The 15,812-nt window shown below is 49.7% G+C and overlaps 1 protein-coding gene across 6 annotated transcripts in view; it reads left to right on the forward strand.

Moving 5' to 3' along the window:
* Positions 1–15,812, forward strand: part of Dop1b (DOP1 leucine zipper like protein B) — a 100,578-nt gene that overhangs the window by 12,762 nt on the left and 72,004 nt on the right. For all 6 annotated transcript variants that reach the window (XR_012909621.1, XR_012909622.1, XM_075960592.1 and 3 more), the window contains 3 exons: positions 9,014–9,195; positions 9,813–9,983; positions 15,347–15,536. Coding sequence is in view for 4 of the 6 variants with exons in the window: in XM_075960592.1 (XP_075816707.1) it covers positions 9,014–9,195; positions 9,813–9,983; positions 15,347–15,536 (543 nt within the window). In the remaining 2 variants the exon portion in view is untranslated. The remainder of the gene's footprint in view (positions 1–9,013; positions 9,196–9,812; positions 9,984–15,346; positions 15,537–15,812) is intronic.

Here is a 15,812-nt window from a genome sequence, read left to right on the forward strand (position 1 = left end):
GCTAGTGAAGAAGGATACTTAAAAGAAATCCCACACCAGCTCAGAATTGAGAATAATAGAGGGTTATTTATTTAGGGGTAGACAGACTCACAGATCACAATCCTCTGCTGGAATGGGGAATAGTAACTGAATTCTGCAGCCGGAAAAAAAAAAACCAGACTCACGCTTTACATTGGCATAAATAGTATAAGAGGCCACGCCCAAGTGGGCGGGTTACTTAATGGCTACTGGTGGTAGGAATTCCTACAGCACAGCCAGTTCCAGAACAGCCAGGGCTGAAACACAGAGAAACCCCATTTCAAACTACAAAACAAACAAAAAAGTGTGTGTGTGAATAATAGTCAAATTGTTACTTTTATGCACGTGACAGATCTTTTCTTGCCAGTGCTCCTGGTGACTCCCCAGCTAGCTGTCTCAGGGCCTTGGTATGCTGGAAGACAGTCTAAGTGGATTGCCCTGGAAAGCAGGAGCACTGAGCATGCTCAGTGTGGGAGCAGCAGGGTTAATTCAGACTCCACTTCTGAGTGTGGGGCAGGCATGTGGCTGCCCCACCAATGGCCAGTCCCTTCTCTTCCTTGTTTAAAAGACCCTCTTCTGTGTGGAGGTCACCTGGTACAGAGTTCCGAGGTAGCTGGAGGCATACTGTTCTGGTTGTCGAATTTAATCCTCTTGATTCCATTTTCCATGGCACAGTTTACTTAGATGTGACCTTGTGACTTCTGGGGCCCCTGAGATGTGGCCGGAAGGCTGCAGGCCAGCTTCTGAAAGGGATTTCCTCTGCTTCAAAGGCATAAAAGGAACAAACACTGTTTGGTTATTTTTGTTCCATTGAGAATGGGCTATTTTTGTTGTTCTTTTTTCTTTCTGTGTGTAAGCTAGAGATGGAACCCTGCTCCTCTGCACCCTCTGCATGGGAGTGTCTCAGCCACGGCACGGTGGGCATCTGGCTGGAGGTGGGCCTTGTTCTGGGCACTGTAAGATGGTTGTTAGCATCCTGGCCTCTAGTCCACTACATGGCAGTATAGCCGAGCCCCTCCCCCGCCCACAAATAAAGTCATAAATGTCTCCGGGTGTTTCTGAATGTCATCCTGCCAATGGCAACATTGCCCTGGACTTTTGATTTTTTTTAGGTTACATTATGTTTTCTTTATTTGAAATTGCATGGTTGGATAGTCTGTGTCCCAACTAAGCCCTTCCTTTAGCCACATGTGAGCTGGAGCCTGGATCCCCTGTGGGCCATGCAGACACATTTGACAATTGACAGGAAAAGTGTTTTGTGTCTTTAAAAGATGCAGCACAGGGCTGAGGGTAGAGCTCAGTTTGCCTGGCATACACTAGGCCGGGTTCAGCACCGCAGTGCTGCCGAAAAGAACAAGGACAGAGCTTTGCTGGGAGTGCGGCTCAGTGTCAGAGTCCTGGGTTCAAATCCCCAAATAAGAAATTAAATCAGTCTTCTTATGACTGCCCGTCACCAGTCCCTGCCCTTTGTCTCACTGAGTGGCAGCTGGCTGGCTGGACCAGGGCTCTTCCTAAGCCACTGCAGGGCTAAGCACAGAACTCGCTGTGTTTATGAGCCATGCTCTTCCAGTGCTCTGTGTATCAACAGCAGTGCCCTGCTCTTTGCCCGAGTGTCCCAGGACAAGCTTCAGAGAGAACAGAGCTGGGGCTCTGCTGTCCACAGAGCAAGCCCGGCCTGTTTGACGGTACACTCCTGCGTACTGTACACTCCTGCCTACTGGTTACAGCCTCTCCCACGCAGCCACCTGGACAGACTCCTGGACAGACGGCTTGTTTCAGAACCAGGGAAGCTAACAACAGAGAAGGAAGACCAGATAAGATAAAACCAGACCAACGCTGATGAGAGCAAGACAGCCCTGTGTCCATGGAGAGCCTTGACCTCCAATCCCATCTGTGACTCTGAGTTACATCTTTTGGTGTTCTTGCCCCTGGTTGGTCACTGACTGCAAGAACTTGCCCATCTGGCATGCAATCCAGAATCTTACTCCATTTACTTATGTATGGGGGAGGGGTGGCAGTCATTATGGCACGTGTGTGGAGGAGAGGTCCCAGGGTTGGACTCAGGTCCTTTGACTTGTTGTCAGCTGAGCCACCTCCAGGCCCCGCTCCAGAGTCTTGTGTGGTTGTAGGGAATGGAGCGCTTGTGTGGCTTGGCCTAAATTCTCAGCAGCCAATCTGAAGCCAGTCAGCTCCAGCTGAGGAGGGCCTGGTGTGAGGCTCCAGAGATCTCAGGAAGGAGGTGTCGACGCCAGCTCCACACGTCTGTGTGACTTCTGAACACTGAGTTACCAGTTATACTTTGGGGCCTAAAGCCGTCGAGGACATGTGACAGTTCTGTTCCCTGGCTCAGGCCTTAACACACGGACTCCATGTAAGCTTGGCTACGGGTCTGTCACAAGTGTCGCTTGTATGTAGATGACAGTGTTTAAAAAGGAAAGCTGCTGTAGCATGCAGCATGTGGTCATTCGTTCTGAAATCCTTCCCCGTGCTCTGCGTCATACCTAGTGTGAGCTTCAGAGTCTGGCTTTTCCTACCTTCCCTCCTCCCTCCTTCCTTGTGGAACTCAGAGGCCTGGCTTCTGAGTCTGTGAGTTCTTAGCCCCCAGAAGGAGTGATTGCCTCTGTGAGCCCCTGCTGCTCCTTTGAGGTTCCCGCCTGTGTAGCCATACCCAGTAGAGTTTCTGTACTTAATGAGGCCCATTGCCTCTGGCTGTGGTCAAGAGGCCTATTGCAAAGAATAGAGCTGCAGAGCGCCGCAGCTGTTCTGAGCTCCTGTGTGGGGAGGCAAGGGAGCCAGAGGTCAGCGCTCAGATGGAGAAGTTAAAGAAGCCCCACAAAGGGCTGGGGAAGGTGGCCGTGGCTGGAAAGTACTTGGTGTCTAGGCATGAGGACCTGAGCTGAGACCCCGAGTAGTTATAAAATGGTACTCGCCTGTGTTCCTGGACTAAGGAGGCGGGGACACAGATGTCCCTGAGGCCACTGGCCCACCAGTCCAGCTGAATCTCTGAGTTCCAAATTCAGTGAGAGACCTTGTCTCAGTAGTGTGGTGGCAGGTGACAGAGAAAACACCTGACATCAGCCTGAGGTTCCACATCACACAACACACGATTGTAAACCACACGCTCCTGGAAGCCGCACACACAGGGAACGAATCTAAATGGAATAAACGCAGAAGGCAGACGATGAATAGCCGTGTCTGCATGTGGGTCGTGTTTGCCGCGTGAACTCCGTGTGTTACCTGCATCGGGTTCAAGAACTAGTTTCTGCTCATCCTGAGGGCATGCACCTGTAATCCCAGCCCTCGAAGACTGAGGTAGGAGGATTGCCATGAGACCTTGTTTCAAAAATTAAGAATTTTCTGTTCTGGCACATTGATTTCCATGTCATCATAACCAAGAGATTGGAAGCCCCAATGTGGTTTAAGATCCTGTTACTCGGGGGCTGGAGAGATGGCTCAGTGGTTAAGAGCATTGCCTGCTCTTCCAAAAGTCCTGAGTTCAATTCCCATCAACCACATGGTGGCTCACAACAGTCTGAAATGCGATCTGATGCCCTCTTCTGGCCTGCAGGCAGACACACAGAATATTGTACACATAATAAATAAATAAAATATTAAAAAAAAATCTTTAGGAAAAAAACAGATCCCGTTACTCATGATGTGTGCGCCCATGCGTGTATGGGGAGTGTTTATAATGTGCTAGAGATATATGGGTGTCGGTGCATATGCTGTATATGCATATGTAGGATGTGTGTACGTGTGATATATGTGTGAACTGTGGGTATATGTGAAGGGATGTGCGCACGTATGATATGTGCGTTATCTCACTGTATTATATGCAGGTATACATGTGTGGAGTGTGTGTGTATATAGAGGGTACCTTGTGTGCATGCACAGGTGCAGAGGTGTATATGCATGTGTAGGTTGTATGTCTCTGTGTGTTTGCGTGTACTGGTGAAGTAGGAAGGATGCTCTCTGTGTCTCATCTCCTTTCAATGTTTAACCTACATGGCCAGCCAGTGAGTCTGTGATAGCACACTTCCTGTGTGAGAAAACAGCCCTGGGGCACTCAGGTAGCCTGGCATGACCTGGCAGCCCATGAGGGAGGAGCCCTGACCCAGCTCGGTAGGTTAGGTACAGACCCTTGACCTCATGGTGGCTTCCTGAGCATTTCCTCTTGACAGAGTGCACTCTGGGCAAATGGTAAGTGTCGCCTCTGCGCCTGTTCAGTGTCTGCCGGCTGCGCCTGGCCTCTGCGCCTGCCCTGCAGTAGCCTGGCCCCTGCACTTTCCTGCCTGTGCCTTTGGAACTCTCCTAGTCCACACCCCAGCCTGCCTTACTCACCACCCAGGCAACAGCTCAGAAAGCCCTGGCTGATATTAGCAGGAAGAAATGATCTTGGCAATCCTGCCTCTGCCTTGAAAGTGCTAAGACTGTATATAGGCAGCTGACTTAATAAAAATTTTTATTTGTTTGTTTGTTTGTTCATTTATTCATTCAATTTTTTGGTATTTTGAGACAGGGTTTCCTGGAACTTGCTCTGTAGACCAGGCTGACCCTGAACTTGATCCTCTTGCCTCTGCCTCTGAGACTAATGGTCTATGCCACCATACCTGGCTTAAGAATTAAAACAACAACAACAACAACAGCAAAAAACCCTTTAGCTTTCTAATGGATCTCGCTATGTGAGATGAACAGGTGAATTAACCTACCCAGGATCCTCTCAGGCAGCTTCACCAAGAGAGGTGCCAGGAGGTGGGTGTTGGAAGCTGCTTGGAGAGCCAGCTCATCCTGGCCTCGCCGGGTCAGAGTTCACCGACTGAACATAGCTTGGTGCTGCTCCGCGTACAACAGAAGTGGAAACAGTGTCACCCCCGTTAAACACATCCAGCCTGGCGCTGGCCCAGCAGTGGCTCTTAGGGGAGGCCAGCGGACCCATTTCTTCAATTTATCTCTGGCAGCCACCGCCATGCCACTGCCATCCTCTCAAGTGAGCCCCTGGCCTGCCAGGGAAGTGGGAAATCCTGGCCAATTTGTTATTACTCAATATCTGTTCCCGTCCCATTTGGTCTAAAGGGCACTCTTGATGTCCCTTGGCAAAGATGTAAACAAGTGCTGAAGCTCGGTACACCTGCCAGCCTGACTCACTGTGACATCTTATGGCTTTGTTTTTGCTTTTAAAATGGGCATCCCCCAAAGATGACAGACTTCCAGAGGAAGGCAGGTAGTATTAAACAGCAATGGCTGTTGTGCCTCGTTGGCCTGGTGGGAGATGTGTGTTAAACTAGTTTGCTTACATTTTCTATAGATGGCACGTGACCCTCTGCAGTAAGCATTGTCTTCTGCAGGGGCAGGTTGGACTGTGCTGTGTGTATGTGTGTGTGTGTGTGTGTCTGCATGTGTGCGCGTGTGCATAGTGTATACATGTGTGTGGATGTGCATCCATACAGAGATCAGAGGGACATGTTGAGTCAGGGTCTCACAGTGAACCTGGAGCTAAACTGATGGCCAGCAAGCCCAAGGGATCCTCAGATCTCCACACCCCCACCCCCTACCTTACCCTGGGGCTGGGAATGCAGTGTGTGTGTGGCCACATCCTGCTTCACATGTTGGGGCTTCAGATCTGGTCCTCATGCTTGTGCTGCAGACACTTCTCCCCCTCAGGCTTCCCTGCCCTGCTTCTGGGAACTTGAAGAGGAGACATTCACTAGCCAAAGAAAGCATCTTAAAGTCAAACCTAACTTCTCTCCCTCTCTGCCCATGTGTTAAGTTTAAACATGTTTAAACTATTTTTATTAGTAGTTAAAATACACATGACATAAAGTGTATCCCCCCACCTTTTATCCTTTCTTTCTTTTTGGTTTTTTGAGACAAGGTTTCTCTGTATAGCTGTGACTGTCCTGGAACTGGCTTTGATGCATTTGCCTCTGCCTCCTGAGTGCTGGGATTAAAGGATGCACCATCACCACCTGGCTGTCTTACCCCTTTTTAAATGCACCGTTCTGAGCACATGGTCCACGCTTCCAGATCCAGTTGCGTCGTGGAGAAGATTGTGCAGTCTGACTGTGTCATGTTAGAAGGAACCAAAGTGGGGTACAGAGAAACCCTTGGGTGGAACTGAAGTCTTTCTTGGCTCCCAGTCATGAAGCTAGGCTGTAATTTAGCCCTTTTTCTCAAACTTACATTTTATTCTTGTTTTATTAGTTATTTATTTGGAGGACTGAGAGTCCAACCTAGGCCTCTGCGTGCCAAGCAGACACTACTTAGGGACATTTCTCCTTTGGCCCCGTTCCTTTGTTTTAAGGTCAATCTGCTACGTCGATGGATGTAGTGAGGTCAAGATTGTAATTGTATCCTAAGTGTCCCTTCAGGAATTCTTTCAGGATTGTGTAGCTCCTGAGTGAAATGAATAAGAAAGCTTAATTTCCTGTTTAATCACAGTTTTTCTTCCCATAGAGCTGGCTGAAAATGATTTTGAAAACATAATTACTTTCCCTTTCTAGCCTATCAGCTTCTCTGAGTTTATTCTGTATTTGTAAACTGTTTCTCATGAACTGTATATGTTACTGGCCAACCAGTCTGGGCTTCCAGCTTCCTGAAAATAACCCCCCACTGTGTAGGCAGAGTTTCTCTTAGTCGCCACAGCTGCTCACAAATAACCACTCAAGACACTTCTGTACATTGTAAATGCTCAGCTAATAGCTCAGGCTTGTTACTAGCTAACTCTTACATTTAAATTAACCTACATATCTTAGCTATGTTTTGCTCTATAGCTTTTCTTAGTATAGCATGCCCATCTTGCTTCTCCCTGTGTTTGCTGGCAACTCCTCTGACTCCACCCTTCTTCTCCCCAGCATTCTCTGTTTGGCTCTCCCCCAACCTTATCCTGTCCAGCTATTGGCCAGCCAGCTTCTTTATTAAGCCAGTCACAGCAACGTGTATTCACACAGTATAGAAGAATATCCCACACCACTCTGACCTACTCTGGGGGTGTTTCTAAGCCCTCTTCACTGAGAAGTCTTTTCCACAGTGGCATCCTCACATGGGCTGGAAAGAGCAGCAGAGGGGAAGCCCTTCCTGACCTGGGCTGGGATGCTAGCATGTATGAGGGATGAGGATGGGGGACAAGAGGCTAGCTCTTCATAGGTGACCCCGAGTTCGTGTGGGGGAAGCATCTCTGAGACTAGATATGCAGGCAGGATATTGCCTCATCCTGCTGCACGGGAGGCAGGAAGACAGCATAGGACTGGGCTTCCTTTTTAATACCCAAATACTTGTGTCTTAATGTTTTTCAGCCAGGTTTGATGAGTCATGATATCAGATACGTGCAGTTGGGAGCTGGGGTGTGTTATTGACAGAGAGTGGCAATGGCTAGCTAGGGATGGAGGCGTATGCTTAGAATCTCATGTCAAAAATACTGTAGAGATGGCTCTTAGCCCACAACCACTCTGCTGTATGAGACCTGGGTCTCTTCCTTTCTAAGTTGTCGAAGCATATACACAGTATGGAAGTTACCGTCTGACCTTTCCTTGAGAGTATTTGCTGTGTCACTCAGGCTGTTTTCAACCTCAGGAAGTTGAGGTCAGAAAACTGCTTGTATTTGAGACCAGCTCTGAACTACATAGCAAGACCCTGTTTCCAGAACCTCAGCTGGAAGCGGTTGGAGCACAGGCTCTTTCCATTCTAAAATTGTGACATAATATAAAAGTTAACTTTTTTTTTTTTCGAGACAGGGTTTCTCTGTGGTTTTGGAGCCTGTCCTGGAACTAGCTCTTGTAAACCAGGCTAGTCTCAAACTCACAGAGATCCGCCTGCCTCTGCCTCCCAAGTGCTGGGATTAAAGGCGTGCGCAACCACCGCCCGGCTAATCCTTCTGAGACAAAGTGTCTTGCTGGGTTGTACAGGCTGTCTTCAAAGCCTCGAACTTCTGGGTTCCAGCAGCCCTCCCACATCAGCCCACAAAGTCTTTGTACCTGAAACTGGAGGCGTGCACAGCCTGAACCCACCCTCCCCACACGCTAAATAATAGGTTTTTAATGGTAGAAAATGATTGAGGAAAACACCCAATCAATGTTGACCTTTGGCCTCCACACACACACAGGCAAATATACACACATGCCCAAAAAGAAAAAGAAAGTGGAAATGGGGCAGGCCAGGCAGACTGCAGCCGTGCTCTGGAGGCCTTTGAGTGGCTCTCAGAAACCTGGGGTTTACCCTGTGTGCTCTCAGTACAGATATGTGTGGGCTGGTAGACCGCAGCGTCAGACGGGATTGTAAAACAGTCTCTGGAAATCTCCCAGCTATGGCGCTCTGCCTCCACTTCTCGATGCCAGGAAGAGTAGGTTTTCTTGTTTGTTTGTTTTTAGTACCCAGAGCCTTGCACACACCCAGCAAATACTTTAACTCTGAGCTGTATTCCCAGCTCTAGAAGCTACAGTGTCCTGGGTTCCCCCATCTGCTTGCTGGGGATACTGTTGTTCCACATTCCCATGGAATTCAGATGTTCTCAGCACAGTCCCTAGTTGGTAGAGGTGCCCGCAATAGCCCTTCCCCGTGTGTGAGCTCCACCCAGCGCCGCATGGCTAGGGAGCTGAGCTGAAGAGTGATGGGGGAGTGAGACCCCGTCCCCCCAGCAAACAGCCAGGGCTTCTGTGTGCACAGGAGACAGTGCTGTCTGTGCTGGTTGCAGTCCAGTCCTCCATATCTGTGGGACTGCTGGCCTCCTGGGATAGAGGTGCATACAGCCCTTGTCTGTCTGTGAGTGCCATGGTGTCACCAAGACACCATCTGCTTCCCTTCCAGCATTGGCAGGGCCTATCCAACCACTCAAAGCCCAAGAGTCTAGCTTGTGTGTCTCCATTGAGCCTCCACACACGGTCCCTCTGGCTCCTCTCTGTGTGTCTGTCTCACAGCCCCACATCGTGTTCTGGCCTCCACAGAAGTGTTTTCTCTGTAAATGGCACAGCTGCCCTCTCTCTTGACTTTGCTTGTCTCACAGGCTCTCCAGAGCAACCTGAAGTATTCCCTGCTGCCACGAAGGCTCCTTATCAGCAAGAGGCTTGCCCAGTGTCTGCATCCCGCCCTGCCTAGTGGTGTGCACCTTAAAGCCCTAGAGACCTACGAAATCATCTTTAAGATAGTGGGGACCAAATGGCTGGCCAAGGACTTGTTCCTGTACAGGTACAGCCCCTTCCCGCTCTCGTACAGTCGTCACCAGGGCAAGCTGTATTTCAGTTCCCAATCGGAAAACAACAGGCATGGGACTCGGTAGACTGCTTGCCTGGCATGCACGAGGCGCTGGACTTGATGCCAGTACTGATAAGCCAGGTGTACTGGTGCATGCTTGTAATTCTAGCACCCTGGAGGTGAAGGCAGGAAGAGTAGAAGTTCAAGGTCACCCTTAACTACGTGAAATCCTATCTCAAAAAATTTTTAAAGAAAAATGGCAATCAAAATATACAAAGGGGAGAAAACCACACAGCAGCCAGTCATCCATCCTCGACCAGGAGATTATCACCTTCAGAAAGACCTGCATTTGGGCTCCACGCCTTAGCACACCTGTGCATAAGGAGCAGAATGTGCAGGCAGCTCAGTTGCCTGCTCCTGTGGCCATCTCAGATCAAATGTGCATCTGTCAGCAGTTCAGTGGCTCTGCTTGCTCTTAACTGTTCCCTGCTGGGGCTAGGGTGGAGCGTGGCCTTAGACTGTGCAACCCCAAACCTCTCCTTTCCCCGAGCCCTGGGATCTGTGACCAGGTGTCTGACTGCGCTCACCGGCCCTTCTTGTCTTTCTCAAAGCTGCGGCCTGTTTCCCCTGCTGGCCTATGCCGCCATGTCAGTGCGGCCTGTCCTGCTCGGCCTGTACGAGAAGTACTTCCTCCCACTGCAGAAGCTGCTCCTGCCCAGTCTTCAGGCTTTTCTCGTGGGCCTGCTGCCGGGCCTGGAAGAGGGCTCTGAGATCTACGACAGGTTGGTGGGCCTTGTGTCCAGGGTGCGGCTTTACCTGTCTGGGTTTGGGGTCTTCCACTTCCATTGCAGAAGCACCGACACCCACGTGATGGGTCTGGGAGGTACAGAGACGGCAGGGTTAATTCACATTTCTCTGTTCACCACATGACAGAGTCCCAAGAACTCACCGTGGCACCTTACCAGAGGGGAAGTCAAAGACTAGAGAGACGATATTGACCCTGACCTTGAGAGTCCTATGCAGGGCATAGTCCTATGCAGGGTGCCCATTAGAGCCTGGCACGTCAGGGAGCTATCCACAGTTGGAGGAGAGATGCACACAGATGCACATGCCCTCCTCCTCTGGTGGAGGAAGCTTTTCCTGATGGGCACCTCCATTCACAGGTAAGGGAGGGAAGATGGGCAGGGTTCTTAGGGCCACCACAGGGCGTAGAATCCACGTGGTTCAGAGTCCAGAACTGCCCTTAAAGCCAGGTTCCTCAGCAGGCAGGACTTAGCGAGAGGAGTCTGTAGTGTGCAAAGCAGGGTCCTCTCCCCGCTTGTTCTTTATTTTAATTTTTGACACAAAGGTCTTCTACATGATGCAGCCCCAACTGGTGTCTAACTGCTATCCTCCTGCCTCAGTCCCTGCCTCCCAAATTATAGGCATGTGCTGCCATTGGACCAGAGCAGAGTCTCTGACCTCTCTCTGCAGGACCAGAAGAAGCACTTAGCGCTCCTGAGTTCTCACGGCCTTCTGGTGACAGCTCAGAGGCAGAGAAAGTGTGCGGTCGTGTAAACCATTGCGTGTGCACAAAGCCCTTGCCAAATTCTTTTCTTTCTTTATAAAGAATTGCTGTCCATGTTGACTGTTCTGAGAAACGTTGCAGTGATTAACATCACTAGTGATAGGGCCCATGTTCCGGCCCATCTGTGGTGACTGCTGACTGCCTGTCACATCCCGTGTACTGGCACCCTGCCTCTCTCGCCTCTGCTGTTCCCAGGCCTCAGACGCATCACCCTGGCATGCATTTGGAAAGTGCCTGGGGCTCCTTGTAGAATCAAGAAGTCAATCCTAGCCATACTTGTAGTGTTCCTGTAAGCGCCAGAAAATCTGGGGACAGAGCAACTTAGAGCATTGTAGCCAGAGACAGTGACACTGTAGAGCACTGTACAGACAGGGACCCTGTAGAGCACTGTACAGACAGGGACCCTGTAGAGAGCACAGTACAGAGACAGCAGCCCAGGCTGTGTTCCTTTGCATCTGTACTGGATTGCATAGACCTAACTAAAGGTTTGCATGTGGACCACTTGCGGCTTTCACTTCTCTGTCCTGATTTCCCCAGGGGATAGCCCACCATTATAGTTACATCTGTGGAGGAAGAATCTGTCTCATTGTCACCCATTGTCACCATAGCTCAGTAGTTGTGGTGACACAGGGGCATTACCAGATTTTCTGCAAGTTCTTTTGCCTTCATGTTCTGATAACAGGTGTGTGTGTGTGTGTGTGTGTGTGTGTGTGTGTGTGTACCCATGAGTGTCTATGTGTGCTAATACTTGCACATTTGAGTTTTTATTATCTCTAACAGATTAAACGTATTACTTGGCTCCCCAAAGGTCCTTCAGTCTGTGTTACTCACACTAGAAACGTGTTAAAAGTTGGAGTTTTGTTTGTTCTTTTGGTCGATGAATGAGAGTTTGTTTGAATAGTCGATAGTCTTGTTTAATATTGGTATTTTTCCCCAACCTGTGATTTCTTGACATTGAACCAAGAACATGAATTACTGAAAGCCAAGCTGGTGTGTACCACGCCCAGAAGTGGTGACCAGCTTCCCAGGGTAGATGCTGGCCAAGGCTTATGTAATCCCTGAGTGTGTGTTACAGGCACAGTGAGTGAGCTGGTAGTAGAAAATCGTTTTTGCTATTTCTGTTTTACTCTGAGAAAGAGCTGGACCCCTAAGCCCTTAGGAATAGAACCAAATACCACAGCACATAATTCTCATACACAGACAGGAAGAGGAGCAGAGTCAACAGTGTCCATGTTGGGAGACATTGCGAGGGGCTGGGCTAGACCCAGCTGTGAGGATGCTTTCATGTGGGTGAAAACTTTTCCCTGTTTGCACTGCTCAGTTAACAAGAACAAATGGAACTCTTGGCCCGTGACTGACAATGTCACTGTTCTGACTTTCTGACCCCTGGAGGCCGGCATGTCACCTCTTCCTGCCCCAGAGCGTGCGCACAAGTGCTTTGCTGCACTAAGAAAAGGAGATTAAAAGGGCGAGTACTCACCAGATTCCTTTCTAGAAGAGGGAGGGGAGTGCCTTGATGGCTGTAAGGAAGTGAAAGCCAGAGCCAGGTGTAGAGACAGATCTGTGATCTTGGCCCCAGAAGTGCTGAGGCAGACCAGGGAAAACGAGGGAGGAAGAGTGGAGATGGCATGGGCTTGGAGGTTATGATGTTGATGGTTGCTGATGGTTGCTGTTAGTTGCCTTTGAATTAAAAGTTTAGGGTTCTGTATTCTAAACTGCACACTGATTTTTAGAGTCTTAACGACAGAGGTAATCTGGGTCATTCTCACACGATAGAAAGTTCCCTAGCTTTTCACCCTAGTTATTTTGCTTTTCCAGGGTGAAGTTATGTCAGAATTATTCTTTGAGACCTTTTTTAGTTATTTTAATGTGCATTGGTATTTTGCCTGCATGTATGTCTGTGTGAGAGTGTTAGGTCACCTAGAACTGGAGTTACAGATAGTTGTGAGCTACCACGTGGGTGTCTGGAATTGAACCCAGGTCCTCTGGAAGAGCAGTCAGTGCTCTTAACCCCTGAGCCGACTCTCTAGCCCTTATTTTTGTTTTTATGAGACAGGGTTTCTCTGTGTCACTGCCCTGGCCGTCCTGGAACTCACTGTGGAGACCAAGCTGGCCTCACACTCACAGAGATCCACCTGCCTCTGCACCCAAAGCTGCCAGCCAGGCCTGGACTTACTTTTGCAATGAGTACAGTGAGATACACAGTTGCATTTCTTTAGGACTAGCTAGCCAGTGTCCTCTGCATACCGGAAAGGAATCAGGAGAGTTTCCTGGGTTTTGATGGTGGAACTTTCTTGGGGGGAAGCAGTGCAAATGGCTGGCATCCTCATCCTGTGGCTCGTACTTAGAAGAACCTGTGCGTGTGTGTTCTAGTGCTCACAGTGGGCTTTATCTAGGGACTTCCCAGCAGGGCTGTGTCCTGGCACACACCGACTCGTCTGTCCAGTTCACCACATAATGCAGCTGCTGATGGTGCTTCCGCCCGGGTGATGGCTCAGAGCTGAGCAAAGCCAAGCTCTGTGTGTTTGCTCTGCTTTTAATAGAAGACCAATCAATACCCTCAGCCACAAAACCCTCCTGTGTACTTTGCCTAAATCCTTGGTTTGACTTCTAACTCCTTGTTTTTCTAAGATGCAAGGCATCATTTCCTACAAATATTTTATGTGCATTTAAAACTTTCATTAACTTTTTATTCTTTAGCAGCTTCACAGTTTTTCTTTTTTGGTTTTTCAAAACAGAGTTTCTCTATGTATCCTCATAAATTTATATAATGAATTTTGTCATTGTAGCCTCTGACCCTCTCAGGTCGCTCCCTCTCCCACTAAAGCCAGTCCTCTTCCCAAAAAGGCCCTACTTTCATGTCTTTGCTGGGTGTAATGCACTGAGTTTGAATAGGGTTCCTGAAGAGCACAGGCAACTTAGGAACAGGCACACCACTGCAGAAGGTGATCCCATGGCCCTCAGCTACATTTAGTTGTCCCTTGGGCAGGGGTGGGGCCTCGTGAGTCCTGCCTTCTCTTGATGAACAGCTGAGAGACCCGACCTCTGCCTGTCTTGTGCAGCGAGCTTGTGAGTTCATGTCCAAAGGGTGCCATGTCCCTGGCTCTCACAGTCTTTGCACCCCTGAGCTTTAGGGAGGAGGGCAATCATTCATTCTCTGCACTTGACCAGGTGTGAGTCTGTATTAATCACCCAGACTCATGTTTAAGAACAAACTCTGTTTGTATATATAATGTAGTATATATTCACAACATTTTTTTTCTTTCCTTTTATTTGTTTTTGAAATCAAAAAGCAAGCTGACGGTGGTTTATGTGGCATGGTCTTCACAGTGCCAACTGTGTCCCACTCAGCTGGCACTGGGGACCGTGAAGGACCTCAGGCGCCAGTGGTTAATGTCCAGCAGTGTGGCCTGCGTACCCACTGTTGCCCTGTGCTGTTTTTACGTGGACACTCCCATTCCACTTTTGCACCGTCTCCCCAAGGCAGGGACTCTTGGCTCTGTCTCGTGGCTGAGTATGGGTTCGTGCTGAGGTCTGTCTTATCCTGGGTCCCATAGCCAGGATTTGAACACAGAAGGGCAGAGCTGAGAAAGCTGTGAGCTGCTCTTCACACTGACCTGGTCCTGGCCTTCTTTCCTCCCAACACTTTGCAAGTAGGAACCATGAGACATGGAGTCCTTGCAGGGGCTGAGTCAGATCAATCCTGAGGTGAGCCCTCTTTGTCGGGTTGCTGGCAGGCCTGTCACCAACCCACATGTGGTTTTTAGTGCCAGCACTAGAGCAGAGCTTCACTTTAGCATCCATGGAAAAACGGGCCCTGATCCGCTGATTGCTGACTGCGTCATAGGAAGACTAAGTGCAGATAGGAGGTGTGGCAAACCTGTGCTTCCCAGCGCTCAGAAGGCTGAGGCAGGAGGCCAGCTGGGATACCAGAGACACTCTGTCTAAAAATAAGGGGACTGGCGGGTGGCCCAGCAGTTAGGGTGGCTGCTACCAAGCCTGGTGTCTGGACTGATATCCAGGGCCTGCATGGTGGTAGAAGAGTCAGCTTTTCTAGATTGTCCTCTGACACAAGCACATGCAGCATCATACTACACACACAGGTACACACACACACACACACATGCATTAACTAAATGTGTGGGGCTGGAGGAATGGCTCAGCAGTTAAGATCACTTGCGGCCACTTTCTATGTTGGGTGGCTTACCTTTTCTCCGTCTCCAGGGCATCCAGTGTCCTCTCCTGGCTTCCTCAGGCACCTGCAAACAAATGCACATACACGCATGTAGACACACAGACATAAATAAAAATAAATCTACTTAAAATGGAGTAAAGGGGACAATGGCTCAGTGGGTAAAGGCGATTGCCACCAAGCCCATCCCCAGAACTGAGATGTGATCAGTGTGCCACATTCGTGTGACACGTGACAGCGGGTGGGCGGGAAGTCCAGCAGTGTAGCCATGATAGCCGTTTGGAGTGACAGAAGGGAAGATGGGGTGTCCTGGTCAGGGGCGAGCCCATGAGAGCCTGCTCTTTCACAAGGAGAGAGGAACTGTGAAATGTGTCTCTCACCAACAGGACAGATGCCCTGCTCCTGAGACTGTCTCTGGTCGTGGGCCGGGAGGTGTTCTATGCCGCCCTGTGGGGGAGTGTCCTGACAAGCCCTTCCATCCGCCTCCCTGCTTCCTTGTTCGTGGTGAGCCACATCAGCCGGGACTCACCAGGCAAGGAGCATAAGTACATGCTGGGTACCGATTACCAGCTCACGGTAGGTGCCTTGCTCCCCCTGAGACATGGACATGGCCTTTCCCTCTGGGAGAATTCTTTGTGAGTGGTGTGTGAGAGACATGGAGAAAGAGACAGAGCTAGGTTAAAATGAATGGGCACATGCTGAGGCCAGAAGGTGGAGCCCTGGGAACACATGGGTGCTGGGAACTAAACTTGGCAGCAAGCATCCTTTACCCACAGAGCCAGCTTTCCTGCCCCTGCTCCTCGGTGAACCATGGCTCTGTATGCAGGTGCTCAGAAGCCACTGCCAGCAGTC

Source organism: Microtus pennsylvanicus, chromosome 1 (assembly GCF_037038515.1).
Source record: "Microtus pennsylvanicus isolate mMicPen1 chromosome 1, mMicPen1.hap1, whole genome shotgun sequence".
In the NCBI taxonomy this organism is placed as follows: Eukaryota; Metazoa; Chordata; class Mammalia; order Rodentia; family Cricetidae; genus Microtus; species Microtus pennsylvanicus.